The 27,765-nt window shown below is 49.7% G+C and overlaps 12 protein-coding genes across 12 annotated transcripts; 5 read left to right on the forward strand and 7 right to left on the reverse strand.

Annotated features, from left to right (window-relative positions):
- Positions 1–12: 12 nt before the first annotated feature.
- Positions 13–1,051, reverse strand: M438DRAFT_145100 (uncharacterized protein). The gene has a single exon (XM_029898931.1). It carries the CDS (start codon positions 866–868, stop codon positions 47–49), a length of 822 nt encoding a protein of 273 aa, XP_029755657.1. The 5' UTR covers positions 869–1,051; the 3' UTR covers positions 13–46.
- On the reverse strand, positions 1,019–2,590 carry M438DRAFT_145071 (uncharacterized protein). Its single transcript, XM_029898929.1, has one exon. It carries the CDS (start codon positions 2,100–2,102, stop codon positions 1,170–1,172), a length of 933 nt encoding a protein of 310 aa, XP_029755658.1. The 5' UTR covers positions 2,103–2,590; the 3' UTR covers positions 1,019–1,169.
- Positions 2,591–2,794: 204 nt separating this feature from the next.
- On the reverse strand, positions 2,795–4,323 carry M438DRAFT_145078 (Hus1-like protein). Its single transcript, XM_029898930.1, has 5 exons — positions 4,230–4,323; positions 4,075–4,180; positions 4,011–4,023; positions 3,127–3,958; positions 2,795–3,074 (listed from the first exon to the last, which is right to left on the reverse strand). Exons 1-5 carry the CDS (start codon positions 4,270–4,272, stop codon positions 2,968–2,970), a joined length of 1,101 nt encoding a protein of 366 aa, XP_029755659.1. The 5' UTR covers positions 4,273–4,323; the 3' UTR covers positions 2,795–2,967.
- A 107-nt stretch (positions 4,324–4,430) lies between these two features.
- M438DRAFT_349600 (amino acid transporter) lies at positions 4,431–6,443 on the reverse strand. The gene is made up of 2 exons (XM_029906434.1): positions 5,336–6,443; positions 4,431–5,283 (listed from the first exon to the last, which is right to left on the reverse strand). The coding sequence occupies exons 1-2, from the start codon at positions 6,338–6,340 to the stop codon at positions 4,474–4,476; spliced, it is 1,815 nt and encodes a 604-aa protein (XP_029755660.1). The 5' UTR covers positions 6,341–6,443; the 3' UTR covers positions 4,431–4,473.
- A 1,181-nt stretch (positions 6,444–7,624) lies between these two features.
- Positions 7,625–8,407, forward strand: M438DRAFT_349602 (uncharacterized protein). Its single transcript, XM_029906435.1, has 2 exons — positions 7,625–7,871; positions 7,923–8,407. The coding sequence occupies exons 1-2, from the start codon at positions 7,823–7,825 to the stop codon at positions 8,339–8,341; spliced, it is 468 nt and encodes a 155-aa protein (XP_029755661.1). The 5' UTR covers positions 7,625–7,822; the 3' UTR covers positions 8,342–8,407.
- A 174-nt stretch (positions 8,408–8,581) lies between these two features.
- M438DRAFT_306028 (uncharacterized protein) lies at positions 8,582–9,903 on the forward strand. The gene is made up of 2 exons (XM_029902247.1): positions 8,582–9,001; positions 9,063–9,903. Exons 1-2 carry the CDS (start codon positions 8,630–8,632, stop codon positions 9,843–9,845), a joined length of 1,155 nt encoding a protein of 384 aa, XP_029755662.1. The 5' UTR covers positions 8,582–8,629; the 3' UTR covers positions 9,846–9,903.
- A 372-nt stretch (positions 9,904–10,275) lies between these two features.
- M438DRAFT_238636 (uncharacterized protein) lies at positions 10,276–11,151 on the forward strand (the record flags this gene model as incomplete). The annotated part of the gene is made up of 1 exon (XM_029899496.1): positions 10,276–11,151. A coding segment is annotated over one exon (876 nt), but the record flags the coding sequence as incomplete, so codon positions are not given.
- Positions 11,152–11,474: 323 nt separating this feature from the next.
- M438DRAFT_283600 (putative transporter) lies at positions 11,475–13,061 on the forward strand (the record flags this gene model as incomplete). Its single annotated transcript, XM_029901399.1, has 1 exon — positions 11,475–13,061. The coding sequence occupies one exon, from the start codon at positions 11,475–11,477 to the stop codon at positions 13,059–13,061; it is 1,587 nt and encodes a 528-aa protein (XP_029755664.1).
- Positions 13,062–15,199: 2,138 nt separating this feature from the next.
- On the reverse strand, positions 15,200–17,317 carry M438DRAFT_339685 (sphingomyelin phosphodiesteras-like protein; the record flags this gene model as incomplete). The annotated part of the gene is made up of 2 exons (XM_029904243.1): positions 15,200–15,239; positions 15,291–17,317. 2 exons carry the CDS (start codon positions 17,315–17,317, stop codon positions 15,200–15,202), a joined length of 2,067 nt encoding a protein of 688 aa, XP_029755665.1.
- A 1,667-nt stretch (positions 17,318–18,984) lies between these two features.
- On the reverse strand, positions 18,985–22,289 carry M438DRAFT_387676 (thermostable beta-glucosidase). The gene is made up of 2 exons (XM_029909000.1): positions 21,506–22,289; positions 18,985–21,451 (listed from the first exon to the last, which is right to left on the reverse strand). The coding sequence occupies exons 1-2, from the start codon at positions 21,792–21,794 to the stop codon at positions 19,071–19,073; spliced, it is 2,670 nt and encodes an 889-aa protein (XP_029755666.1). The 5' UTR covers positions 21,795–22,289; the 3' UTR covers positions 18,985–19,070.
- Positions 22,290–23,984: 1,695 nt separating this feature from the next.
- On the reverse strand, positions 23,985–24,726 carry M438DRAFT_369379 (uncharacterized protein; the record flags this gene model as incomplete). Its single annotated transcript, XM_029908106.1, has 2 exons — positions 23,985–24,505; positions 24,556–24,726. The coding sequence occupies 2 exons, from the start codon at positions 24,724–24,726 to the stop codon at positions 24,080–24,082; spliced, it is 597 nt and encodes a 198-aa protein (XP_029755667.1). The 3' UTR covers positions 23,985–24,079.
- Positions 24,727–26,973: 2,247 nt separating this feature from the next.
- On the forward strand, positions 26,974–27,569 carry M438DRAFT_349608 (uncharacterized protein). The gene has a single exon (XM_029906436.1). It carries the CDS (start codon positions 27,103–27,105, stop codon positions 27,286–27,288), a length of 186 nt encoding a protein of 61 aa, XP_029755668.1. The 5' UTR covers positions 26,974–27,102; the 3' UTR covers positions 27,289–27,569.
- The last annotated feature ends 196 nt before the right edge of the window (positions 27,570–27,765 follow it).

Raw genomic sequence — 27,765 nt, forward strand, 5'->3', positions numbered from 1 at the left:
CAGGCCCATGGGCCTTTGAAGTACTTCTGTATCGCAAACGACTGGATCAATATTCGACATCCCTCTTCTGGACATCAAAACAGCCACAGGAACAATGTCTATCATGCGCGTCCATGCCTTTGCTGATCAGATGGCCTGTGACTTTTCTGTAAACATGGAACCAGCTCAATTTGCATCTTCCCCGACTCTCACGCAAGCTCTCAAAGTTGCAGGCGCACCTGCGATACCGGTGGTTTCGGTGGTAGTCTAGTGCGAAGGCAGTGACCCTGCAGATTTCCCGAACGTCCGCCTCGGAAGCGTTGGCACGTGGCTCCATCTTACAGGTAAACCAGAAGTCGGGCGTCAAGTGCTTCTGTTTGCCGACGCCATATTGATAGTAGATCTTGTTATTGCGCTTGATCGCTCGGGTCCAGTGAGCTCCAGGCACCGAGCCGACATGTCGTTTGTGGAACGTCCAATCTTCGTTCGATGAGCTGAATGGCTCACAATGTTCGTGCAGCTTCCTTTCCATGACTGGCGAATGTTTGTAGAAATGCACGTTCTGGAGAGCGCTACGTCCTGGCTGCTGTACCGCATACGGTGGTGGCTCGATACGCTCCTCTTCAGCTAGCGCTTTGGTTTGCAGCGGCTCATACGCAGGAAGCACGTCTCTGCACCTGTGACAGCTTGTCTCTACAAGACTGTCATCGCTGATGGTGCTGCAATCCATATTCGATCTAAGAATCCGAGGTTGAACTCCGAGGTTGAAATCCGACTTTCTGTACATGTGGAGAATTGTTGGAGGCGAGGAATGGCAGATGGGAAGCTGACAGTATATTATGGAGCGAGGAAATTTTAGCAGCGTTGATGGGTCATCGTTCAGACTCATCCCCACGTGCACCGCTATCCTTACTTTGAACTCAACGGCGAGGTACTCATCAAACCTCAAAGTCGTTCAAAGTCTCTCAAAGTCACCTGAGGTCTCGGTCAAGTGGTGTCAGATAACACATACAAAGAAGTCTACTCGAGTATAGCTTTGCACGAGTGGCGATCAGAATTCACATTTCTGAATTTCTACTGAGAAGTCAGAGCCAGATAGAAACCATTTGACTCCAGCATGTGATTTCGGTCAACAACACTCTTTGTTCTTCCAGCAAACCATGCTCCGGCTCCAAGTATTGTTCATATGGTCATACTACAACTTGCCGTTGTTCGTCCTCCGGAACATCAAAACAGCCACAAGAACAAACTTCATCATGTTGCCTCATGGCAAACTCCACAAAGCGAGCCAAAAATCTTGTGATCACATGCAATCGGCCAACCGTGCATCTTCCACCACGCGCTCGTAAAGTCTCGAAAGTGCAAGCGCAATTGTGACATCCGCGCCGTCGATGCGAACTCATGTAGCTGGCCGTGATCTGGCACGCACGTCGGATATATTGTTCGCTTTTCCCCTCTCGCGGTATGTTCTTGCAGGTAAAAGAGAAGTCCGGCTGGTCGTCATGTGGTGTTTGATAGTTCTTGCTGACACCGTATTGGTTCCAGGTCTCATCACCACTCTTGACTGTGCGTGTCCAGTAGGCTTTACTGGGCGAGCTTTCCTCGGGAACAAACGTCCATTCCTCAGCCGATAGATCATCCGATAGCTCAAGATTTTGCTCCAGAGTAAGTTTGGACGTCGAGGTCTCGGTGATGGATATTGCGTGACATCCGACATCAAAGCATCCGCAGGAACACATTTTATCATGTTTGTCCATCATCATACGGAACTGAGAGCGCGACATGCTGTATCTGCCCAACGTACACACTTCCTGGACATTGCGGAAATCACAGGAGTCACATCTGCCACCAGTCGGACCTCGATGGAACTTCAGAGCTTTGGCAGTCTCCTCGCAAGCTTTCATGATCTTCTGCTCTGTATAGCCTACACGAGGCATCAATTTGCAGGTGAAGAAGTGACTTGGCTTTCCAGAGGATGGAGTTCGGTCGTTGGCGCTGATCCCACATTGGAACCAGGTCTTGCCGCTTCTTCCAATCGTACGGTGCCAGTAGAATTTGCCATTCCAGCCACTCGATGACCACTTCTTGTCCAAGGTAGAGGCGCTTGTACCACTGTTCTCCATTTCGGTCTTAGGGGTCGATTGAAACTTTTGATAGGTGAAGAACGTATTTCTTGTTGGCAGCAGCTGAGAAGGGGGGGAAAAGAATATGGAGGGGCAACGGCAGATATTTAAAGGCGAGCAGTGAGCAAATATGAGTCAAGCTGTCAGATTATACCTTAGAGTTGGAAGCCACGTGCACCATGGCGTGCCGAACGACTGACGTGCACCACTTACAGCTTCCATCTATATCTGCCTAGTGAGAGCTACGAATCTTGAGGTTCCGCTTTTAGCTCTCACTGGATAAATTCCGACGCAAACGTTTCTGCATTGCGACAGTATGCTTCAAGGCTTAGAATGATCATGAGAGCACTGAGATCTGCTTGTATCATGAGACAACACGACTTATTCTATCTGTCAGTCATTAGTACAATGCAGTCGCATCTCCCACTCTCCCGCGGTTGTCAAGAAAATATCTGCCAAAATGCAGAAACATATTCATTCTCCCTAGAAGGTCCAGAGAAAGCCGACTCTCTTATCTGAAGAACTCACACTCTCACTGGACCCATGCAGAGGTTACAAAATCTTCGTGCATTTCTACAGTATATTCCGAGGGGGAGACCTATGGCGGAGATAGACATTGCAGTCCGAGCCAGAATGTGAAAGGCGAACATTCGTCATCTCCGACCTTGATATACTGGTCGAGAAACAACCTGTCGAAATGTAGAGACCACTTTGAGGTGCTGAAGTGTCCACTGAGAGTCCGAGATTGCTGGACAAAAAGCCGACTCTCACCGGAGGCATGCCGGAATCACAAAAGCATTGTGCATTCATACAAGAACAACTCGAGTGCAGATAAGGGGGGGAAAGTAATACTTCGTTCATACACTCATTGACTGTATGAGCTGACGTAGTATGTAATCACCGATTGCTCTGCATTATCAGCCTCGTTCGTGAGGTAGACATACAGGATCAGTGCATTCTCGTCACAGAAACCTGTGGCTTGTCAGTGTTCATCTTTCACCGAAAAGATAGAAAGTAGACTTACAAGAAATGACTCTTCCACCAACTCGTCCAATACCCAGCACCTTGCCCCAATCTTTGCCATCCAATCTTACAGTAGCCCAGCCTTCGTCGCTGAGACCCTCGGGGTCACCTCTTGCTCGCATTCGAGTACTGGGATGTTGCGCGATACCTTCTTCACCACCTTCGACCGTTGATGGGTCCAGCTCTGGATTGTTGAGGCCAGTCCACCTTGAGCTGATATCCATAGCGTCGGTCTTGAGTCTCAGCCGCAAGCAGCCATGCATATTCGCAGAGAGCTCGAGCTTTGGTGCTCGCGTCGTATTCCCTCGGAAGCCTGTGGAACCGTTTGGCGTTTTTGTGCTCGCGATGGCGAGTTTGGTAAAGCGATCGGATATGGACTTCAGCTGCATGAGCGGTGGAAGGTCGATGTGTACATCCGGCTCTTTCGCACGGGGCTCACGTAGACCTGACACGACAGCTGGTGAGAGCACTTTGATCGGGATGTCTTGGGTAATGGTGGTTTCTCGTTGTGGGCGATCATAGACTGCAGGATCGTCTAGCTCATCGCCCGGAAACTGATCGGCAAACCCGTCGCGGGAGGGGAAGCCTGGATTGTAGCCGTGTTCATCTGACGGATCGTTTCGGGCGGGAGCTTTTGGCGCTCCAGCAAAGATGGACGTTGTGATGGTAAGAGAAAGAAGCGGGATGTTGTTCTTCTTGGTCAGGCGAATTGAGGCATGGCTGGCGTTTTGTGCTGACTTCAACGCGCGATGTAAGTTTTGCAGCGGCACTTCAAGATTGATTGTGTTGTTCTCGGCTGCAGATTGGATCGAGTATGTTTCGAATATCTGGTCCTTGAACTATTTGTTAGATGCCGCAGAGTCATGGGACAAACGATGAACAAACTATCATAAGAACACTGTAGAAGAATCAGTACAAGTTTAACAGGCAAGACAAGAGTCAGACGTACGCCCATACTGAGGAGCCTTGATCAGGAATCACAGTGAGGCGAACATCCTCATCGCTCAATTTGACCCATGCAATCGGACCCAACGATGCGAGCGAGGCGGTCAATTCTGCAAGCTTGTCAGAAATTGTGCTTTCTCAAGCATAGCAGATAATCACTTGTGAAGACGTGGTTGTTTTGGATATCTGCTCGGAAACGCATCTTGATGATGTGGCAGATGTTTGTACGATCAAAGAAGGCCACGCCACATTGATGGTCGAAGATTTGGTTACAGCTTCAGAGGGACGTGTCTGAGGCAGCGTCATTCAGCGCGGGGTCACGTGGTGCAATTTTCCCCATCGGGACATCATTATTTTGGCTTCTATCCAAGTCATACGCGTCTTTTTCTATACATTAGATTGATCATCGTCGTGTCCATCGTTCCCAGAACTTCCACTTCACGGCTTGCTGCCTTCCTTGGCCACTCCTGCCTTTCATTCTCCACCAATATAATGGGAATCCAACCAGGATAAATGCGACCACTATCAGCGTCTGCAGTGGTTGCGCAAAAACAGCTCTACTGAGTAGAAACAAGCTGACGCAGCAGAAAATGATCGGTGTTGTGATCCAACACTTGTATGGTCTCTCAAGATCCGGCTCCTTGACACGGAGAACAATCAAGCCGAGAACTGTAAAGAAGTAGAAGGTGTACCCAGCGACTCCATAGAAGGTGGTGAGGGTTCCAAAGCTACCGATTACAACATAAACCATGGTCAAAGCTGCATTGAGCATCATCGCATATGCTGGTGTGTAGAATAGGCCAACTCCATCGTCGGCGATGAGGCGGGTGAAGCGAGATGCTCGAGAGGGGCGGTAAGGAAGACGGACGGCGCTATCCTTCGAGAAGCCAATCTGTCCAAAGAAGGCGGGTAGATACCCTTCCTTTCCAGCGGCATACACGAGACGACCAGAGGTGAAGGTCGTGGCGTTGAGACTGCCAAAGCACGATGCAGCTACAACTAGAGCAAGAATGAAGGAGCCAACAGGACCAAGAACGAAGCGGCCGAATGCCACGGCGACAGTATTGGACGAGTTGATGGTGGCCAGAGGCAAAACAAAGAAGTAAGCGACGTTGGCGAGCAGATAAGAAAGCAGGACCATCGAGAGCGAAGTGTGAATAGTGCGTGGTAGATCTTTCTGAGGGTTGATGAACTCTCCAGCAACGTAGTTGACCTGCAAATTGTTAGCATGATTGAATCAAGAACTTGACAAGGTTGCAGCGTACGTTGTCCCATCCGTCGTACGCCCAGAGTCCAGCATAAATAGCAACAGCCCAGTTTCCCGCATCATGCTTAGTGCCATCAACCCAGAAAGAAGGTTGCTTCCAGTCCTGAGATGCGTTGCCTTCAAAGCTCCAGCCAGTGATGGCCACTATGATGCCGGTGACGGTGACTCCAGCTAACGCGACGAACTTCAGCACCACAAAAGCATCAGTGCTGCGAGTGCCCACTTTGGTGGAAATACAATTCAGTGCAGTTACCAGTATCAAGCCGGCCAGCGCGACAGCCTTGTTGATCCAGATGCTTGCGTCCATAGCGTCGGCGCCAATGAAGGCTCTGACGGTGTATTCTCCAAAGATGATGGCAATGATGGCAGCCGAACCAGGCTTCAGGACGACAACAGCACACCACGTGAAGAGGAAGCCAGCCCATTCGCCGTAGATTTTGCTCAAGTAGATCTGCGCACCGCCGTTGAGAGGCATGGCGCTACCCAGCTCGGCATAGCTCGAAGCACCAGTCCAAGCGAGTAGACCAGCAATAACCCATACTGTCAAGGCTGCAACCGGAGAACCGGCATTGATGTTGACCTGCGCGGGTGACGAGAAGATGCCTGAACCAATGATGAGGCCAACGACCAGCGACAGACCGCCTTTCCAAAGTGTCAAAGATTTGTGTCTTTCCAAGCTTCCTTCTCCTCCTGCTGCCAAAGCCTGGCCGCTTGGAGCACCTATAGCGGTATATCCTGCTCCTGAGTTCGACAGGGGGAATAGTGCGGGAGCGAAGTCGAAGGCCGAGGAGACCGAGTAGGATCTGTTCATGCGACCACCATTTCCTCTGCTGCTAGGACCGGGAGTCCCGAGGTGATCATCGTCAAAGGAGAGCTTGCGCGAAGAGGGGACGCCAGAGGCTGAAGAGTCGATACTCTCGCGCGAGTTGTGGTCCGACGAAGCAAGGGAAGCCAGTTCCAGCGAGTCGCGCTCGAATTGGCGAGGTGGTGCGAGTCCGGCCATGCGAACAGCGATTGTCGTCTATCGGTGTGTTATTGTAGCATCACTCGACTCAGCATGCCAAACAAAAGACTCGGCCGCAAAACAGAAGTTTGTTCAGGAGTTGATGCACCTGCGTTGCTTCATGCCGCTTCTGGTAATTCCAGGGTCTCTACCTGGCTTTTGCGCCCCGTGACGTAGCCGCTGTGAATCAGACCGCCATCTCCTGCAATCGTTCATCAATAACATGAAACATCAAGACATGTCGGACACATCTAGATACCTATGTACCAGCTTCAAGCTGCACATCTAGAAGAAAAACACCGAAAGGTCACAACTGTCCGCTTCTACCTGTAATGGCTGCTGAGAAGAAGGACCTGAATCCCATTTTCCATCAGAAAGCGACGACAACAACAGAAGATCATCTATCGCCATACAGTAAGTCGAGCAGCGTTGGATTTGGCCATCTGGAACAACCTCCATATCGTGGAATACCGGATGTGGGCTCTGAAGCAATCATCACGCATGTCACTCCCGAGCCGGCGTCCCCTAGGCTGGGGCTTTGATGCATGCCACGTCTTCAATATACAACAAAGCCAGTCCTGAGGAGATCAAGCATAATACTACGTGGCACTCAGACCTAGGTCAAATTATGGGTTTTGGGGGCCGTCGAGTCCTGCACTTGCTTTTGCAGTGATTATACGAGGTCTAGCTCACGTTCGTCTGTTCCTGAAGTCCTTATCACGCCGTAGTCTTACTCGCTTTCATGTGAGTTGGGCATCAGACATGTACTGTACTTTTGACACAGAGTCCAAATATGCGAGGACTTGCAAATAGGACTTCTCATATTGACGGCCTGGCGCCACCTTAGATATGCTAACCTTTGCCAATCTCCTCTGCCATTTACCTCGACTCATCGGCTCCCAACAATATGGGTATATCGTCTTCGAAACAGGACGCCATCACTGTGCGTCCAGCATCTATGACAGCCGCTAGCGCTGTTGGTACTGCACCCCCTGCCGCTGAAGCGGCCGCTGGAGAAGGTGCGGAAGAAGAGACAGTCACGGTCTTCATACTAGGACCACGATGGGTTCGTGACCGAAATACGGGTCAAGAATGGGTCGAGAAGAACCGACCGAAGGCAGATATGCTCGAGAGGCGTGGTGAGGTCACGCATGTCCTTCGTCAACAGGGGAAGCGATTCTTCACCAGACATAAAGATGGGACCATGCAGATGGATCCCAAGAGAGCACCTGTTGGTATGAACATGAGTCATAGAACTTGACAGCTAAATACTGACCTGAGGCAGAAGAAAGTGCTGTTGTGGATGTCCCAGCAGAGGCACCCGCGGCTACAGCTCCTGTGGCTGTAGCGGCTTGATCACGGCACTGATACTCAAAGACCAGCCATGGCTTACGGGACGATGTACAATACTTGTGAATACCATTACTTGCTTACGTCCTGAAACCCTATCGTTGCAAGTCGCCGCCTTGATCAGTTGTCCAGATGACCAGACCATCTCTAGGCATTGAAGAGCTGTGGAACCTTACTTCCGGTACAACCACCTATTTATGACACGGGACAAGCAGTTGTTGATCTCTTACAGCGAACATCCAATTACTAGACGACCATCTGTTATCAACCCACCCCACATTCGAAACACCACCTTCCACACAACCATGGGTGCGCATGGCCATCTCAAAGAACACAGACGGCACATTCCAAGGCATGCTCCTCGAACGTGGAGTCCTCTTCGCCGAGACTAAACACTGTGCATCACCCTACGAAGCAGTATCGGAGATGTTCAAGCACACTTCTACCTTGGTGGCCCAAACACTGGCTGGGGACAGGATGGCACTGAGGGTCGGAGGACAAAAGGAAGATGGGACCGTGATGAGATTGGATCTACTGCGAAGGAAGCCTGTTGAAAGCTTTGAGAATGTTTGCGAGCAGTGGACGGATGAGAAGGGTCGAAGACGGTCTAGTGCTCAGGAGCTTGAGAAGGATATTCTTCGAGGGGTTTGAACCTTGGATGGCAAGGTCGAGTGAAACGATGATCGACGTCCTAGTATATCAGAGCAGTTCTTGATGATCATAGAGCTGAAGATTATTTGTCCTAGAGAAAAGAAGTCGAGGGAGAGAAGGTCTCGGTGATTGTCTTTGTCAATTCAAAGATCGGACATAGCGGAGCCGAGTCGCCGAGATGTGGGTTTGTGGTGATGCTGACCATGCCATGACGTTTGTCTTCTCGATCATCTCAAAAATAATGTCGCATTCTTCGTTCCATTCATATTTGCACAGCCATCACACACCATGGGATTGATTATCAGAGGAGCCAGGATCGCATCACGTATCCCACGAACGCAACTATGGGCGCTTCAACAACGCAGCGCTTCGAGGGCGACCTACACAGTACCCATCGCACAACCGCCTCCAACACATGAGCACTGGAACATCCCTACACTGGACGAATGCCCTTCACCCACATGTCAATGCAGAGAGACGCCGCCAGGACTGGATATCGACCGCGAAAGCAAGCTCAATGGGACCATGCCGACGTATGCTGAGCAAGTCCTCATCTCGACAGGCCGCACAGACTGGAAGAGCAGGATACAAGAGGACGAGGATAGTGTGCTTGTGAACCAATTAAATAAGATGATTGGACCCAAGGGCAGGTTCTCAGACGTATGCGACCACTACCACATTCCCATTCTCACTGCAAGACATGCCGCTGACTCTGCCTTAGCCATACCACAATGTATCCATCACCAACTCGTCCATCCCACCAACCCCTTTCGAGGATGCAGAACCCTCAACACAGCCCGCGCAGAAGGCGAACACAGTACCCGCCGCCAAACCTGGCTCAGACCCAGACATTGTCCCACAAAACAAGCCCAACACAGCGCCCGCTTCGGCCTTCCTCTTCCCTAGCTTCCAATACGTCCCCAGTATTCCCACCGATGACAGTGGTGTCGAAGCCTTTGTCAAGGCATTCGTTCTCCCTCCATCGCTACACGCATCGCACGAGCGTCTGACCAGGGCACAAAAGAACACTCTTCTACACGAACCTGAGATGCGCAAGAGCTTCCCCGGCGCTCGCCCTGTACATGAGATTGTCGTCTTGATCTGCGGCCACGGTGGACGTGATGAAAGATGTGGAAAGTTGGGCCCAGTCCTGCAGGCAGAGTTTGAGGAGAAGCTGGAGAGACAGAATATCCCTATTATCCGTGGGGCTCCTCCTCATGATACTGAGCAGCCTGATTACACGATTCAAGAGTACCAGCCCGCGGCAAGAGTAGCCCAGATCTCACACATCGGAGGACACAAGTGGGCTGGCAATGTTATCGTCTACATTCCTCCTACCTTCAAGACCAATCCTCTAGCAGGATGTGGTATCTGGTACGGTAGAGTAGAGCCTCAACATGTGGAGGGTATCGTCGGCAAGACTCTCATCGACGGCAAGGTCATCAAAACTCACTTCAGAGGTGGTATTCGCGAAGGCGGCGAGATCTTGAGACTCGATGACTAGACTAGTAGATAGTGTATAACATGTACGATTATGAATCTATTCAATGTGGCCTCTTCCGCTATCTGAAATAAATTGGTGGTATAGAAAATGATCATGTCATCGTCATTGACATGTGAAGCTTGGCAAACTTTGGAGCCTTCGGAAAGTCGAGAAAGCAACTTTTTGACAGTTGCACAATCAAGTCACGATGCCTTGTACTATTCGTCCTGCCCTCCGTTCCTCACTGCGATGTCGCCAATCCACATCGAATCAACACCTGGTCTTCCGTCGAGAGTTTGCGCGCAGCCAACACACATCATCCAACATACACAATGAAGCACCCAAGCCAAAACGCAGCTCGTTACGAGGCATTGCTGCTGCTCTCTTCTTCTTCGGCACTGGCTGGGTACTGAACGATAATTTCCATCTCATCGGCTTCTCGTCACCGCAATCTCTGAATGATTCGACTTTCACACCATTCTCCCTCACCAAGAAAGAGACCGTTTCGTCCACCAGCGCCATTTTCACCCTCTCACAATCGCATATTCCGCCAGGCACGTTTGACGAATGGTCGAAAAAGGGAGTCTGGAGCATTGAGATCAAACAACCTCAACTTCAGATTGCAAGAGCATATACACCTCTGCCGCCGCTGAATGGTTCAGACCCGGACGCTCTGCGTCTGCTCGTCCGTCGTGAGCGGAGAGGAGAGGTGTCGGGATACCTACACAGGCGACCTCAGGGTGCTGACGTTGAAGTCAGAGGTCCAGCTATCGAGTATGAGTTACCGCAGGATGTCGACCAAGTTGTCTTTCTTGCCGGAGGTACAGGTGTTGCGCCTGCCATTCAAGTAGCACATGCTGTCGGCGACAAAGCTCGTGTTTCTGTACTATGGGCAAACAGACAGAGAGAAGACTGTGTAGGTGGTTTGAGCGATGACCCAATTACTCCTGGTTGGTATGCCAGCTTCACAAGGCTCTTCAGCAGTGAATCTCATCACAGCACCGCAACCAGCGGCGAGAAGAGCTTAATCGTGAGACAACTCGATGCGCTCAAACAGACTAACAAATCACTTACTGTCGACTACTTTGTTGATGAGGAGAGCACTCATATCCATCCGCAAGATGTCCGCAATGCCATCGCTCAGACCTCAAGTCAAACACCAACCTCTGAACAAGGCAGGAAAGTCATTTTCGTATCTGGACCAGAAGGTTTCATCAACTACTGGGCTGGTCCCAAGCAATGGTTCAACGGTCGAGAAGTTCAGGGTGTACTCGGTGGCGCTCTTGCACATATGGATCTTAGAGGCTGGCAAGTGGTCAAGTTGTGAATCAACCATCCCACGTGCATGATACCAAGCCCAGGAAGAAGTTTCGCGTACAATCACCATCTCTACGGATAAATCTACGCTTTTTGGACACCCCAGCCGCTTGTCCTTGCCGTTCTGTCTTGCCGTTCCCCGCCACCTGCCACCTTTGCTTAGAAGACTTCCCCACGGGATCATTCCGTCAACCTTATCAAGCATTTGCAACCGGTGACACCAGCATTTGGACATCTCCTTGACTTTTTGGATTTTCTTTCCTTGATGCATCAATGCATTTCATCCAGATTTGCTTTCTATCATTGAATTGAGACGTTATGTCGACAGTCGAGATGGCCGCCGCGCCTGTAGCACCAGCTTCGGCAGCTAATAATTTGGTCGACGAAAAGGCAATCATTCCTTCTGCTGTGGAAATCCAAAATCCTGAGGGGCGGCCACAATGCTTTAAATCAACGACACAGGAAGTGCTATTCGTTCTTACGGCGACTATGGCGATAGCAATGGGAGCCTTCCTGTCTGGTGCCGTCTCAGTCATATCCGCTTCTGTTGGTGCAGACCTAGGCATGACTACAGCGGAAATTACTTGGATGAGCTCAGCCAACACACTAGCTGGTGGTGCTTTCCTGCTTCTATTCGGTAAACTCGCCGACTGCTTTGGACGTAAAATGATGTTCGTCCTGTCGCTATTCTTCTTCGCTGTTCTTTCTCTGGCAGCTGGATTCTCAAAAACTCCTATTGTTTTGGATGTGCTCAATGGAATGATGGGATTGATGACAGCTGCTTCTGTCCCTCCTGCTCAAGGACTTTTGGGTACTATTTACGAAAAGCCGTCGCGACGTAAGAATGCAGCTTTTGCTTGTTTCTCTGCTGGTAATCCTCTGGGCTTTGTGTTTGGCACCATTTTCTCTGGTATCGCTAGTGATTTGTTCAACTGGAGAGCCAGCTTCTTCTTGCTGGCTATCATCTATCTTGTCTTCAGCGCTCTGGCCATGTTCACGGTGCCCAAGGACACCACAAATAAGGAACCATTCAACTGGACGACAGTCAAGAAGTTGGATCCGGTTGGTGTTGTCCTCACTATTGCAGGCGTAGGCATGTTCTGCGCTGCTCTCTCTTCCGGCGATACAGCTACCAATGGTTGGAAGACTGACTACATCATCGCCATGTTAATCGTTGGCGCTGCACTCATCGTCGCTTTCGTTTTCTGGGAACTCTACTACCCTCATCCTCTGGTGCCCATGTCGATCTGGCGCGACAAGAATTTCTCTCTCGTCATGATTGTGCTATTATTCGGCATGATGGCTTTCTCCGTCGCCGAGTTCTTCCTCGCATTATACATGCAAGAAGTCTGGAAATGGTCACCGCTCACCACCGCCGTCCATCTGCTTCCAATGGCCATCATGGGCATCATCGTCAACATCGTCGCCGGCATGATCATGCACCGCGTCAGCAACAAAGCACTCATGCTCGTCGGATGTTTCGGCTACACCATCGCATTCACCCTCATCGCTGTAAACACCATTCATTCATCCTACTGGGCTTTCTGCTTCCCCTCTTTCCTCCTCGCGGTCGTCGGCGCGGATCTGGAATTCAATGTCGCTAACCTCTATGTTGCTTCTTCTATGCCTGTGCATCAACAGAGTATTGCTGGCAGTATAGTTCAGACTGTTACGAAGCTTTGCCAATCTGTGGGTTTTGGCATTGGGACTGCGGTGTTCAATGCTGTAGGGAGGAGTGCGAAGGAGGGAGGGAGGTGGGACGTGGCTACCAAGCCATACTCTGCGGTTTTCTGGTTCGCCGCTGCCGCATCGGGGACCTCGATTGTTTTCGCCATGTTTTTGACCATTGGGACACAAGGAGGAAAGGAAAAACGGGAAGATGAAGATGAGGGTGAAGGTAGTGGAGAGGCGAAACAGTAATGCACTTTCTATGCTCTTTTGCAGCCGAGGAAATGTATCGAGCTATAGAGATTGACATTTATTACCACAGTATCATATGCTATCAGCTTTTATCTTTACTGTATATCTTTGCTCTTCCGTATGCACTTTTGGCTTGGTCTTTAGTTACTATAAGGGTATTTAACCCTCCGTCTACCCTTCTTACCTCCTCCTTTCCCTTTCTAGGCTTTTTTTTTTATTCCATGACACGCAGCGGTTGCAGTAGATGCTCAAGTGGTCATAAATGTCGCGGGTGATTCGCAATGAGGTGAGAAGTACGGGAAGAAATAAAGTGACAAAGAAAGGATAGGAAAGATCAGAAAAAAGTATACACAAGCGAAGGAGAAGACAGAGAGATTAAGAAAGCAAAAGTCGAGGCCATAGGTTTGGTCATATTCTGCTTTATTTTCCTTTAATACTTATTGTTATCGTTGTGCCAGGTATAACGTCGATGCATAAATTCCTTCCGAAATTGTATTTTTGAATCTTTTCAAGAAGGAAGAGGGGTAGGGGGTAGAAGGCTTAGTTTCTGCTAGACTGGAATAATAGTATTTATCATATTGTTCTATCTTCTCTTTATGTGTTTTAGGTTCTTCTCTTGCTAGGGATTATTAGCTATTTTTCGTATAACTTTCCGCGTTTCCAAGCGTGATAATCTATAGGTAGCTTTTTAAAAAATCACTTGTCTTGATTTTTTTGTTTACAAGGCTAAGAGTTTTTTTACTTGCATGTGCAAAAAAAGCTTAAACTTTTCACGACGGAAACAGAAAGAAAAATGACTTATTTGGATTCTTCGGATGATTTTTGACGTTGCTTTAAGTACTATAAGTGATCTGCCCGTCTTTTGAGTAGGTGGCCGCTCGTTACGAGTATTCTTTAATCCAAGCGCATCTCGATTCCACCCAACTCCCGCACCAAACCCTGCCCACCAAGCCCCACCCCACACAAACAAAAAAAGAAATCCCTTTCTCCCACCACCAAAAAAGAATTCCTTTTGCCCCAATTCCACCACCGTCTCTTACGCAGAGCAGTAGGAACGGCAAAAAGATAAGTCAACTGTGTGTTTAGGAATAGCCGAAGGCGGGGCTCGAACCCGCGACCTTGAGGTTGTACTTTATCGAATTGATAAGAGCCACACGCTCTACCGATTGAGCTACCCCGGCAGGTCTGAATGATCTAGTTCACTGTGTGGACTGGCTCGTTGACTTGTGGTGTGAGGTCGGGTAGCAGAGTATATGTAGTCTTGAAATGCTGGGCTTGGAAATGTTTTAGATGGGAGAGCGGTGGTGGATGGTGTAGCGTGTTCTGGAACTTTTGATCTAGTTGTTGAACTCTGTGGATGGGCTTATGTGATGGTAAGGTGTTTTTAATCTTGAGTAGATCATGTTCCTGTTTAATCGATCTCATTGCCAACTTTCCTCAGCTCTGTGATGGGACTTACCAAGAATCACAAAACAGCTCGGAGCACGCGTAACACAAGCTAGTGCCAGTCCAGTACTTTCCGTGTGGATACAAAGAGCCCTTTACCCTAATATGAGAGAGTATCGGCGTGTCCAACTATGCTAAAGGTGTTCTTTGCTCGAAGGAATCTCCTAGCCAGGGTGATACCACAGACGAACGGACTTGGTGGAATATGTGGAATATGTCAGGGTAGAATGTGTCAGGCATTGTGTGTGTGTGTATGTCTTGGATCGATGTTCTCTAGACGTTGACTATATACAATCGCCTTTTGCGCCAATGAGCAAAGATCGAAAGAAGAGACGATGTCAAACCGCAATCAAAAGCTATGGTCCATGACAAGCAATTGCCAGCCGAAGATAGGGCTTCAACCCGTTTGGTGAAAGTGCTGGTTCAAGACCCGTCTTCGGTGCCTCTTTCCATTCTTGTTGATGATAGTTCTTTAACTAGTCTTTCTTTGCACAGCAGCCACAGTAAATTACTAAGATATAGCACGATGGAAGCAATCAACATTTCAATAGTAATGTGTTCCAATTGAAGCTTCTACCAATATATCTTTGATCCTGAATTCACCGACGACTTCTACCAAATATAGGATGTTTCTCAATCATTGACGTCTCGATCTATGTCTCGTCATTCTAGCCAAATTGCGTCGTTGTCTATCAGGAGGCTGGCTTGAAAGGACTTTGTACACTTCCGTAGCTATTGTGATGGTCAGCAGAAGATACACCTGGTAGAATAATTAGGACTCACCCTTGAGGACACTGCGATCCTAATGCAACACTTCCACTACGCATATAACATGCCTTGGCCTTCGCACAAGCAATGTTTGTACAGTTGGGACTCTTCACACTGCTCTTTCCTTGGTATGTATTGAAGGTACTGGCCAGTGTCGTGTTCTTCTCAATCTGCTCCGAGACCAAGTGCCAGAATGTTGCATTCAGAGGAGATTCTGCAGGCCAATTGATGCTAGGTCCATAGGTATCCCTCGTGTTGTACTCAAACTGGAACGTTGGACCCGTGGTGTTGAGAGAAGAGAACGATTCCACATCAGAGTAGAATGTGTAGGCTTCGTAAATATTCCAATCGCCGGTGTCAACTTCATAGCTTCGGAAGGCGGAGTTGACATTCGTAAGCGGAGTTATACTAGGGCCAACCCAAGCGGTGTTCAAGGCGTTACCGGCAGATTGGTTAGTACCATTGTTGGCATAGTACACATATGCAAAGTCCTCATGAGTATGACCAAAGAAGACATTGGCGATGACATGAGGTGAGTAGCGGTCGATGATCTGATAGAATAGATCTGTAGGATTAGGCATAGGGTTCGTGCCATCCCAACCACTGAGGACATGTCCAAGGATCCAGACTCTCTCTCCAGCATCTTCGGCACGTTGAAGTTCTTCAATCATCCAAGCGAACATGCCAGACTTGTCAGGGTTAATGGTGTCAATCAGGTTGAGGTAGTTGGATCGGTACCAGAAATCGGTGTTGAAGGTGATAACACGAAGACCTTGAGGAGTCTTGACAGAGTAAGCACCGTAATGAAGACGAGCTTGATTTGCGGCAGTCGAGTTGAGCCAGCCCTCTTCCTGCCACAGTCCGGCGACATGATCAAAGTTCCAGGACATTTGCATACCAAGGTCACCAGGAAGACTGTGAGGTGCATCTATAGCTTCAGGATTGGTATCGTGGTTTCCGAGGACGGCGTAGACAGGAGTCTTGTGCAAGAACTTTTTGAGCATGTCATAGATTGACAGTTCTGCATACTCGACGTACTCTCTGGAGAGTTCTTGCTGGCCCTCATGACTGACAAGATCACCAGTATAGATACTGAAGCCGAACGGGTCCTTCTGATTAGTACCAGTCAGAGGTGCAATAGAGTCCAATGCTGCCAGAACCAAACCATACGGACTGTCACATTTGAAGTCGCCATAGTACGGAGCTGGAAGCGAGATTTCACCCGTCGGGAGAGCAGTGTTAAAGTTGTTAGCACGGCAACACAAAGAAGATGTGCAATTGGCCTCGCTTCCAACAGCATACCGAGGATCCAGATGGATGTCAGACATGTGGAGAACCTTGATACGTTCACCGCTAGCCTTTGGTATCGTGTAGTTGGTTGGCTTTGGCTTTTTAAAGAGGCCCGTCGTGTTCAGCGGGCTCGTCTTAGGGAAGGAGCAGAACGTACTCGATAAGCGATTGCAGATGTATTGGCCATCCAAACCAGCAACATCGGACAAAGCCAAGATCTGAGTCCAGATAGCGCCAAAAGTAGTAGCCTCGTAGTTCTCCTCACAAGTCTCGTTCGACTGAAACTTGTATTTCTTACACAAAGAAACCATGGTATCCGGTATGAGTTCCGGGGCCAATTGAGCGGCCGACTTTGCTACAGTCAAGCTAGCAATACATTTCGAGCAATTGGTGGTGAGCTGCTCGCTACCAATGATCTCCTTGACCTGAGAGATAATGCTGTCAAGCACAGCTTGCTTTCCAGTAGAAGTCAAGTTGGCAATGGGCGAAGGATACGAGACGGGGTCGTTGCTCTTGTCCGAGATTGTGTCAGGATCTGTTAGGTTCAGAGGAAAAGTAATATTCAACACAGGGTCGTAAAGTGCTGGCTGAGGTTCTGCTGTAGCGACAGGCTTGACCCAATAAGATGAAAAGACAGAGGTTGGAAATCCAGAAGATGCGATATGAGAGGAAATTGCTCCGGATGGAATGCTTTGGGCATTGACGACACCTAACCAGAGGGCTGCAGGGAAGAGGAGCTTTCGAAGACCCATGATCAATGATTGTGGTATGAAGAATGAGAAGAAAAACTGGAACGCCCAAAGAGCTGGATATAACTCCATGGATGTTCAGCAACGCATGAAGGTCTAAAGCATCCTCCATTTAAGGATGCCGTATCTGCCGGTTATCAATCATCATTCATTGAATGAGCGCGCAATTGGCAGCTACGCTCGCAGCACGTGGGCGGGAGGATCTGAGCTTAGCCCGCGATATACGCGGCTTCCTCAACACCGACATCACTTCTTACGCTCTCGTACATCAAAGCTGCATCGTCAAAGATTGAGCGAAAGCAAGGACGAAATACTGGACTCTGATGACGGGGAAGAGCTGAATAAAAGCGACGTGCTTGCAACGCGCCGAGGTTTGACACGCTACTTGGCACAGGTCATCATCGCGCTGAATTCGCGAAGTCAGAATAGTTTTCGGGTTGTCGGGACGTGATCCCGCCTTCCAAACCTTGTTCCGAACGCGTCTCCTACAAGATTGCGTAGGATCTGGCAGGAGTTCGCGGAAGCTTTCTTGCCCCTTTTGTTGGCTTCACATAGATTCGAGGAGAAGCGAATGTTCTCAACAGAAGCTCATCTGAGCCGGACCGACATTGACTTCCCTCAGCGACTCTTGGTGTTGCTTCATTCAAACATCGACTCGTACATAAGAACACGTTGCGTAGCATCTCACATTGCCATAATCATCTCTGTCGACTCGTTTCTCTCGCGGCATCATCTCTTTTCCCGTATCTCACTCCTCGAACAACCAAGATGGAACCCGCGAAATCGAAGAATGAGGCTATCATTGCTCGTGCTAGAGACTCGGCCAACGTGCCATGGTGTGAAGAATACGAAAAGATGATATCTGGCATGCTGTAAGTGTTCGGTCCATCTCTTGCATCGTTTTCATGCTTCACATCACTTGCAAACAAACAGCAACTGTTTGACGTTACGCTTGCTGAACAATTCCAGCTACAATGCCTTCGTCCCAGAACTTCTCACCGGCCGCTTCCGTGCTCGCAAACTTGCCTCACAATACAACGCACCCATTCCGGATGAGATGACAGAAGATGAATTGATGTCAAAGCGCGCCGAAATTCTCAAGAAGTTCTTTGGCTCTCTCGGCAAGAACAGCTGCATTGAGCCGCCGCTGAATGTCGATTATGGCTGCAACATTCTCGTTGGTGATGACTTCTACTCAAACTTCGGGTGAGCCTATATTTCTCCCTGCAGGAAGACATAGATGACTGACACAAGTATAGTCTTACAATTCTTGACTGCTGTTTGGTGGAGATTGGTGACAGAGTGATGTTCGGACCTAATGTCAGCATCTTGAGCGCAACTCATCAGACCGATGTCCAATCACGTCGTGACGGTGTCGAGTTCGCACTACCTGTGTTCATTGGAGACGACTGTTGGATCGGAGGTAATGTCAGCATTCTGCCAGGCGTGACGATTGGAAACGGATGTACGATTGGTGCAGGCTCAGTCGTCACAAAGAGCATTCCTGCATTTTCGGTGGCTGTGGGATCACCAGCAAGAGTCATCAAGAAAGTCCAAGAGACGGAACCTGTACCGAAGAAGTAGATGAACCGCTTCAAATGCACTATGCAATGGATGGTTTATGCAATGGATGGTTCACAGTATTAAGGCAGAGAAGAAGTGAGTGGTAAATGTGATTATATTATAAACTAATCTTCTAGTCTAAGCAGAAGCAAATCATTTTCGGTCTATCATGATCATGAAAAAATACATTCGCTTAAGCGAGCTGAGCAGTAAGAGGAAGGTTTCTCGAACTGCTACCAACATACACAGTCTTGGTGTAGTTGCTGACGAACCAATCCTGAGCCTCGGGGCTCCAGTTCATGATGTCTCTTCTCATGATATCGGCAGAAAAGGTGACGGTCTGGTTGGGCTGGATGCTCAATCTCTCAAAACCTCTGAGCATCTTGACAGCGTCGTAAGGGCCACCAAGAGAGACATAGAGTTGAGGGACCTCAACACCAGCGACCTTGCCGACGTTCTTGATCTGGGTGGTGACGCGGTAGATAACGTCCCACAGAGCGGGATTACCACCGGAAGGACCAGAAGCAGGAAGACGAGGCTGAGGAGAAGAGTCGACGGCACCCTCGGGGACGAAGCTGTCATCACCGTAGGGAGCGTACTGAGACTGACCAGCAGCGGAGGAGAGGTTGGTCGAGTTCAACCAGGGGTAGAGGTAGAGAGGAACGCGAGAGAAGTTGCCGGGGAAGAGGTGGTCGGCAGGGTTCATGCTGATGTTACCGTAGGTCTGAGCAGCAGGAGTCATACCGGTGGTGGGGGTGTAGGCACTAGTGTTCAGCTTGTTGACCTTGATGTCACTGTAGGTGAAGTTGGTGTATGAGAGACCGAAACCGAACTCGTAGACGGGCTCAATCTCCTGCTTGTCGAAGGCTCTGTAGTCAATGAAGATACCCTCCTTGAAGTCGGTCTGAGGGATCTTGTTATTGGGAGTGTAAAGAACATCGGTACCGTAGTCGGAACGCTTGGCACCCATGGTGAAGGGAAGCTTGGCACCAGGGTTGACACGACCGTAAAGAATGTCGGCAATCGAGTTACCAGACTGCTCGCCAGGAACACCAGCCCAGAGAATGGCGGTAATGTTGGGGTTGTTGGCGTACTTCTCAATAAGGACGGGACCGACAGAGTGGATGACCAGAATGGTGTTGTTGCAGGTAGCCGAGACATTGGCGACAAGCTCGTCACCGCCCTGCCAGAATGTAAGGTTGTTGCGATCACCATAGTTGCCCTCAACCTGGAGGTATCCTTCTCCCGAGTCAGCATTATTAAAAACAAGGCTGACCTCGGCCTGCTTAGCAAGAGAGAAGGCCTGGTCAAGGTTCGAGTTGTTGCTGAGAGATTGGTACTGGCCACCATTCTTACCAACAACCTCGTTTTGGATGGCAGTATCAGGAGTGATGAGGTAAGGGAAGTTGGCAGATCCAGAGCCCCAGGCCATGCCAAGAGTACCAGAGTCACCGGCGCGGTCAGTGAAGCCGTTAGGTCCGTTCACATTCTCGAAAGCATCCTCACCAAGGACAGCAGTGAACTTCTCCTTTCCAGTGAGAGGTAGAGCGTTGTTGACATTCTTGAGCAGGACGGTAGAAGCGGAGCCAATCTCACGAATGAGCTTGCTGTGGTTCTCGCGGACATCGACGTGCTGGTTAATAAGGCCGTAACCTTGACCAACAGCATTGTGGGAGTAACCGTAGGTGTCGAGAGAGTAAGAGTTGAAAGAGACGGGAACTTCGTTCTTGTCACGGCCGACGTAGTAGTAGGCAGCGAGGATACGGACGGCAGCATCGTCCAGTCTCCATTGAGGAACAGTTCCGTTAATAACAGCAATTGTCATGTTCGAGCTGAAAAGAGCACCACCGTGGTTTCCGAACTCCTGAACGGGATCGCCAGGCATACTCATGTCGAGACCAGCAAGAATAGCAGAAACACCGCTGTGAGTTCCGTACCAGTCTGAAACCACGAAGCCCTGGAATCCGAGCTCATTCTTCAGGACGTGGTTGAGAATGTAACTGTTCTGGCAAGCCTGAGATCCGTTGACTTGGTTGTAAGAACACATGATAGATGTAGCACCAGCTCTGATACCATCGGCGAAGGGCCACAGGTACAGCTCGTGCAGAGTAACATCATCCAAGTTGGCTGAAACACTCTCAGTGACGTTGAAGCCCCAGTTCTTGGCCTCCTGAGATTGACGGAAGTGCTCCTGCTCGTAAGCGATGAAGTGCTTAGCGCTGGTCATGACTCCTGCGCTCTGGATACCCTTGATCGACTCGGCGAACATGAGACCAGTGAGGTAGGGGTCGGGAGAGAAGCCTTCCCAGTTTCTGCCGCCAGCAGGTGCTCTACCGAGAGGACCAGCAACGGGACCGAGCTGCATGTCAACACCTTTGCCGTAGTGCTCCTGACCCATGGCACGTCCACGAGCGTAGGCAAGACCGCGGTCCCAGGTAGCAGCGACGTTAACACCGGCAGGGAAAACAGAGTTACCATCGGTGAGACGGACACCGACGGGAGAGTCCTGCAGACAGAGAGCATTGATACCATGACGAGGAACAGAGCCGGTCTGACCGACGCAGTTACCCTGGTCTTCGAAGAGAGTTAGAATGAATGAGATATGACAATATTGATGATTATACTTACTCGTTCCGATACCACTGGTCAGGTTGACCTTCTCTTCGAGGGTCAATTGGGAGACAAGAGCGCGAGCCTTGACATAAGACTCCTTCCAGTCACCAGCACCCTCACCCCAAGGACTGGGGTACTTGGGAGGGCTCCATTGGAAGCTCTTGGAACCCTCAATAGTGTAGGGGTTCTCAGACTCGAATCCAGGATATGTTGTGTTGGGGAATGGCGAACCGAAGTTGCCAAACTGTGCATTCACCAGAGAGGCTCCCGCCGAAGCAAGGATATATGAAGATAGGGAAGGCATGATTGTGATTGTCCCTCAGAGGCGAGCTGCTGATGGACATTCGAACAGAGGATCATCAGTACCCTTTATACCTGCCTGCTCTGCCTTTCGGAAGAGCCATGTCTTACCAGCCCTCTCGCGGCATACCTTCCCGACCCACTGTTCATGAGGTGCGTGCCTTTGGATTACAAAAAGTCAAGCAATAATGTGACGTGGATACCTGACTTTTTAGTGCGCACGGGCGTACACTCCAGCTCTGCCCCAGAATGAAGATCATCTCCCCACTGGAGGCCCCATGAAGACGCGGACAAATTATGGCAAGGATTGTCGGCATCGGACACGGGCAGTAAAGGGCGCAAAGTTCATTCAACAGTTTCTTGACAACACAACGCGACTCGGCAGAAAGCGTCTGTAAAACTTGTGTCTATGTGCAATCAAGCATTGTGTACCTGCAGCCACAGAAGGAGCAACATTCGCAATTGTTGTCGGGCAGGCCACTTACGTAGCAATCCCGTTGTGACCCGAAGTTGACCGTTCGCCGGGCCGTACTAAGCCACACCTTTTCGGTCGGCTGAGGCGGCATCGCAGACATCCGACGAAGGTCTCCTTCGAATCTGCCGACCGATTCTGATGGTGATGATCGCTCGAACTTGGTGATCTTCATCGAAATTCTGGGTGCGGTAAACTCTGGATCTGGACATACCGACGCGGAGACACGAAGTTGTCCAGCACGCTCCTGACTCAGCTCGATTGCATTCACAAAGTTGCAATCTGAAATATATGAACCTATACCATCGCAAGCCACAAGCTGACCCAAGCATTGCCAGGAAGCTTGAGTAGCAAACAAGAGGCGGACATCAACAATGATTTGGTGACGTCGGAAATTTTGCAAAGGATCATGATACTTTTTGGGCCCCCACGAACGCCCACAAGACGACAGGCCCCCACTGCTGACTCGCAACAGTGGCAGCTCCGGCTAAAGTGGCAAAACCTCGGGATGTAACGATCTCCATCATTCTCCACGAACCCGCAGAGACATCGACCCACTTTGGTCGTCTACCACGCACCGCACGAGTGGCCGTCGGCAAGTCTGAGATTAGTTTTCCACATAGAGGGTGACGGTGGATCAGTCCATGCCCCATGGAGGAACACTGGCAGGGCTGTCAGTCAACTCTGTACTAATGCCAAGGCATGTAACCCTCATGCTCCCCTCACGCCGAGCACGATCACCTGGCATCTATAAATGCCCGCCACGGCCGTACTTCGCTCCTGTTGTGACCTTCTCCACTGCTGAAGGAATATGATGGGGGCATCGACTGTCATCTCTGGTGGCAGGTGCAGCAACATCGAACCGGAAAGTCCAACCGACAAGCGAGCTTCCCCATATGTTGGAGTAGAATGCGGGACAACCAGAAAAGGCCCGAATACCTTCCCAGTTGCCATGCGCTGTTTTCGAGAAGCCCGGACTTTTCCACACGAGCCATTCTGGTCCTCGTCACGAGTCTCGCACTCATACCTCGCCGGTCTTTGACTTGTATGCCGATGGCGGTCTGCGGACGGGTTTACGGTCCGCCTGCCGGAGAGTAGACTCAGCATCAAATCGACGTCCGAAACAGGCACAACAGCCGACCATATTTAAGCATGGCAATTTATTTAATCGTGAGATCCAAGCAGACGGATCACGACAAATACCACGAGAATCACCATACATCACACTGGGCTGCCGGATCAGCTTGCAGGTATGTGCTTCAAAAACTCCATCCAGACGAGGAGATTGTCGACCGATTGATGGCACGAGAGTTGTCACCACCGTACTTACCCAACTCCTGGACTGGGCCTCCGCGCATGATCGTATCGAGTCCAGCAAGGATAACAGAAATACCGGAAAGAGTATTGTATAATTCTGGTACAACAAAGCCCTTCCGGCAACGATTAGCCCGTTTGCTGTAACTATCGATGCGACGAGGTTCTCAACGAACCAGCAACGCCTGGTCTTCTTGGCCTTCCTTCTCACACGACTACGGCGAAGGATTCATTATCACGGAAGATGGCTGTGTAATTGGGGAATTGCTTTCTAAAGTAGGGCGGTGACGTTAAACTCTTACATGCTTCACCTTGGACTCGAGGCTCTCGAAGATCCTGACCAAAGCTTTATACCAAGCGATCATATCGAACACGGATGTAGAAGCATTATGTCTTCGAACGAGCAGTGGAGCGAGCTAGTGCCTCAATCTGGTGCGGCGAGTGTGTGGACGCGGCGGTCGGTAGGGGTGGGCGAGTGGACTTCTTGGACACCTTTGGCTTGATCAAGTGTCGGGCTGTGTAGCATTAACAGCGTCTGCGGTCTTGTTGCGGGCGCACATACGAGTGTTGGATTCCTCGTCGGTGGCCTTGTTCGGGGCTGCTAACTCGGTAGGCGACAACCCGGCTTCTTCTTCTTCTTCAATCTCGGCCTCTTCGTCGTCGTCGTCGTCATCCTCCTCCCGTCCCTCTTCTAAATGCGCAAGACGTTCTATCTCTGCCAGCTCAGCCTGCCACTCCTCTACATCAGTCTCAGTCCATGTCATCTGATGGATGTACCAGTCACTTGGCCTCCGACTCTTGAGATCCTCAGCGACCTCCTCGAGTATGGCACTCAGCTCGTCACGGACGCCATCGACTCCAGGAAAGTCGCCGGGTTTGTTGAGAAGCTGCCAGTTAGAAAAGCAGTCTTCTGCTTTGGTGCGCATCTCCTGTGTGGCGTGTCAGCGCTTCTCTGGCATTTTCACAGGAGGTAACTTACTTCTGCCTCGCGCCAGTCGGAGATACAGAGAGCAAGCAGAGCGTAGTAGCGTATACGAGGGTAGCCTGGAGTGGTGTCGCGAAGTACAGTATTGACATGTGCCACACAATTGTCGAATCCCTCTGCGTTAATCAGCTCAATAGCTTTCTCGAGCTCATTTACCCAATTCATTTTCAATGGTATGGTGTATCCAGTAGAGGTTGGTTTTGATTGGGGGTAAGCTTGGTTTTCAGATGGTGTGGTCAGTCTTTGTTGTTTGAGATGCTTTGTTGAGCTGTGCAAACAACGACGAATTTCCCAGGAACAGACGCGCTTCCGGACAACACCAAAACATTACAGCGCACTTCACTCGTCGGTCAACCCAAAGCCTTGCAACGTTACCATCACCATCAAGTTCAGAAGTCTGCTTTTTGTACCTTCTGGTACCCGAGAAGGTCGAAGAACTGCTTTTGGTGCTCCGCATCATACCGGTTTTTCGACACTCGGGAAGTTTTTGGCAGAGGGAGCGTTTTCGTCTTGGTTGTTGGTAATATGTAGGCAGCAGTGCTACTACCAACAAAATCTGGGTGCCGCAACGGCCTGCGAGTGCAGGCACAACCCGGCACGTGTTTGGCTTCACAGGTAGAGATTGCCTATTGCTGTGGGCTAGATCAGCTTGGTAAGTGAATCCAACTGCAACAAACAGATATCGACTCGACCGGAACAACTTTGCCAAACCTAGATGTTGGCCTAGCACGAGCTTCGAGGCAGCAGCGTTACATCCAACAACCCCCAGGAGCCGAAGACGTTTACTGCTTCGCTTGAGGCACAAGACAATATTGCGGTGTTGTGGTTCCGCCTAGAAGAGCATACCGTCGCTTCCGACAAAATCTAGACTTCGAGGCCTTATGAACGATTACACCGTCGTGGGCCTTACAAGTTGGTCTCCTTGCAATGTTCAGCACGAAGAAGGTGAATGCTCGCGCTCGCTTGATGTTATAGACCGATGACGGAAAGAGGTTGACGAAACAACCCTCTAAATCCGTTGTCCATATAGAAAAAGGTGCGACGTGAAGTCACTTCGAGATAAGCATCAGGCTGTGTAACAGGATTACCGAAAAGTAGTGTGGTGATCATGAATCCAGCCACCTGGCTCCTAGGACGCCTAATCGTGGCGCTGTTGGAGATCCTGAAGATCCTCCGTTCCTGGATGCTTGATATTTCGAGTACGGTGTTCACATCCAGGGGAGGTGTCTCTTTGTGGAAGGTCTGTGTTTCTCTGCAAGGCTGTAGATTTTGAGATACATGCATGCTGTAAATATGGGCTCTTACCTCAAGCGTTGTGGCGCAAAGAGACGCGGACTTCCTTTGAGTGTCATATGGGGATAGAATGTCCTTGAACGGTCATGGAAAGAGGAAGACCAGACTGATGGAATTACGGACCGCTGGACAGATAGAGTTCACCGTCGCATCTGCATCTGAACAGAATGTCAAAACGACAAGCAATACCACCATACTCTGCAGTCAGCAAAGACACACACCCTCCAGAATAGGAAGGTAGAAAACAAGATATCCAGCACTCCGGCGTCTCAAAGCAGAAAGGTCGACGAAGAGTTTCGGAATTTTCCACGACCACATGTTCGGTACCTGTCAGACTTCGCTCCACTCCCGAGCGCTGCAGAACTCCCAAGATGACCTCTAATCCTATCATTCCATGAATGCATGCACATCATGCATGTCAGACAGTCGAACCAAAAAAGCCACACGCTCACAAACCCACGTGTGCACTGCATAGGGCTGAGCGCATTCACCCGTGCCAAATTGATCCCAAACATAGCTTTCCGAACAAAGTTTTCGTCAGCATGTTGTTTTGCACTCTTTCCTCGAACAGGATAATTCAAGGGTACCTTGCATGCGTAAGGCTGATTTGATAAAGTGTGCTACTGCGAAGAAAGAAAGGAAGAAAGAAGATACACGGAGCTTCAGACTCCGCAACACCCGATGGGGAAACCGGCTTGTACTATGTGCATGTGCAGCTCAGAATAGAATATTAGTGCGCATTTTCGTGCCAGTAAGCACTTGTACCTTGCTCGAGTTAATGAACCTATCAGATCACTTCCACTCTCTGTTAACCATAATTATCTCGGCAGAGAAATGGAAGGGCCTGAGGCTGTGAGCATTTGGATGTGACGCTGGAGGATAGCATGGCAGGGGGTGTTTTGGGTGATGACTGTGTAAGATGGGGGAAAACAAGAACAGCTCTTTCTCAAAGCGTTCAGATGGCTTGGGATGCCTTGGTGCAAGGCAGTGCTTTGACTGGAACGGGTCGCCGATAACCAAATGTTGTAAGTTGCAACACTACAGAGTTGGTATGTTAGACAGAAGGAAAGTAGTATATATGAGCTTCTGGCACCATCTCTTCTTTTTGCTCTTTCCTTCATCATCACTACTACATCATATCAAGAGCTCAGCAGAACATCAAAAGCCATCACTCTTCATCACAGACCACCATCGACATTCCAGACATCTCAATCTCAAATCAATCATCACCTCAAAACAACTCCAAACATGTACATTCAAGCAATCATGGGACGCGGCGGCTACAACCGCAACTCAACCATCACCCTAGGCCGCGGAGGCTACAACCGCGATGTCAAAACCAGCGGCATCAGCAGACCCAACAACCCATCCAGCTTGACCGTCCGCTCTGCCCGCTCCGCCGACAAGGATGATGGCAGAGGTGGTTACAACTAAACACCTTCGACCTTTTTCCGACATCGCTGGTGGTGCTGGTCGCTCGCCGGCAACAAAATTGCATATAAATGGCGTTGAGGGAGCATTTCAACTTTCGTTTGCAGCATTGGGTGGTGTTTATTCGGGCATTTTCGACATACTACACGCATGGTCTTCGACGACATATACACGGCAGGGCATTCCTTTGAAAACCAGCATTTCGATTGTTTTTTTTGTTCATAGCATTGCATCAGTGGCGTTGGGGGGTAGCGATCAGATTGGTGCGGTAATAGGAGGCAGAGAATAGTCGGCGGAGCATATTTGGCAGCATATTTTGGAGTTGGAGGGCCCAATTCGGGTTTTTGATGTTTTTCACTCGTTGATGTTTTCTCTCTTTTTGTTCGGGGCATAGTTGCGGTGCTGGTTTTGGAAGTTTTAGATTCTGTTCTTCAGTCAAAGCAGGTCTTTGTGATCTCTTTGAGCAATCAAATCATATTG

Source organism: Aureobasidium pullulans (genome assembly GCF_000721785.1).
Source record: "Aureobasidium pullulans EXF-150 unplaced genomic scaffold scaffold_32, whole genome shotgun sequence".
Classification (NCBI taxonomy): domain Eukaryota; kingdom Fungi; phylum Ascomycota; class Dothideomycetes; order Dothideales; family Saccotheciaceae; genus Aureobasidium; species Aureobasidium pullulans.

Excerpts from the sequence above, each read along its gene's own strand:
- M438DRAFT_145100 (XM_029898931.1), bottom strand. The coding sequence starts at position 868 with ATGAGTCTGAACGATGACCCATCAACGCTGCTAAAATTTCCTCGCTCC.
- M438DRAFT_306028 (XM_029902247.1), top strand. The coding sequence starts at position 8,630 with ATGGGATTGATTATCAGAGGAGCCAGGATCGCATCACGTATCCCACGA. Across the intron at positions 9,002-9,062 it reads CCAAGGGCAGGTTCTCAGAC|CCATACCACAATGTATCCAT; the intron begins GTATGCGACCAC and ends ACTCTGCCTTAG.
- M438DRAFT_349600 (XM_029906434.1), bottom strand. The coding sequence starts at position 6,340 with ATGGCCGGACTCGCACCACCTCGCCAATTCGAGCGCGACTCGCTGGAA. Across the intron at positions 5,284-5,335 it reads CGTACGACGGATGGGACAAC|GTCAACTACGTTGCTGGAGA; the intron begins GTACGCTGCAAC and ends AACAATTTGCAG.
- M438DRAFT_349602 (XM_029906435.1), top strand. The coding sequence starts at position 7,823 with ATGACCAGACCATCTCTAGGCATTGAAGAGCTGTGGAACCTTACTTCC. Across the intron at positions 7,872-7,922 it reads GCTGTGGAACCTTACTTCCG|CGAACATCCAATTACTAGAC; the intron begins GTACAACCACCT and ends GATCTCTTACAG.
- M438DRAFT_145078 (XM_029898930.1), bottom strand. The coding sequence starts at position 4,272 with ATGCGTTTCCGAGCAGATATCCAAAACAACCACGTCTTCACAA. Across the intron at positions 4,181-4,229 it reads AAACAACCACGTCTTCACAA|AATTGACCGCCTCGCTCGCA; the intron begins GTGATTATCTGC and ends ACAAGCTTGCAG. Across the intron at positions 3,075-3,126 it reads TGGTGGAAGAGTCATTTCTT|GTTTCTGTGACGAGAATGCA; the intron begins GTAAGTCTACTT and ends GACAAGCCACAG.
- M438DRAFT_387676 (XM_029909000.1), bottom strand. The coding sequence starts at position 21,794 with ATGCCTTCCCTATCTTCATATATCCTTGCTTCGGCGGGAGCCTCTCTG. Across the intron at positions 21,452-21,505 it reads GACCAGTGGTATCGGAACGA|ACCAGGGTAACTGCGTCGGT; the intron begins GTAAGTATAATC and ends CTCTCTTCGAAG.
- M438DRAFT_145071 (XM_029898929.1), bottom strand. The coding sequence starts at position 2,102 with ATGGAGAACAGTGGTACAAGCGCCTCTACCTTGGACAAGAAGTGGTCA.
- M438DRAFT_349608 (XM_029906436.1), top strand. The coding sequence starts at position 27,103 with ATGTACATTCAAGCAATCATGGGACGCGGCGGCTACAACCGCAACTCA.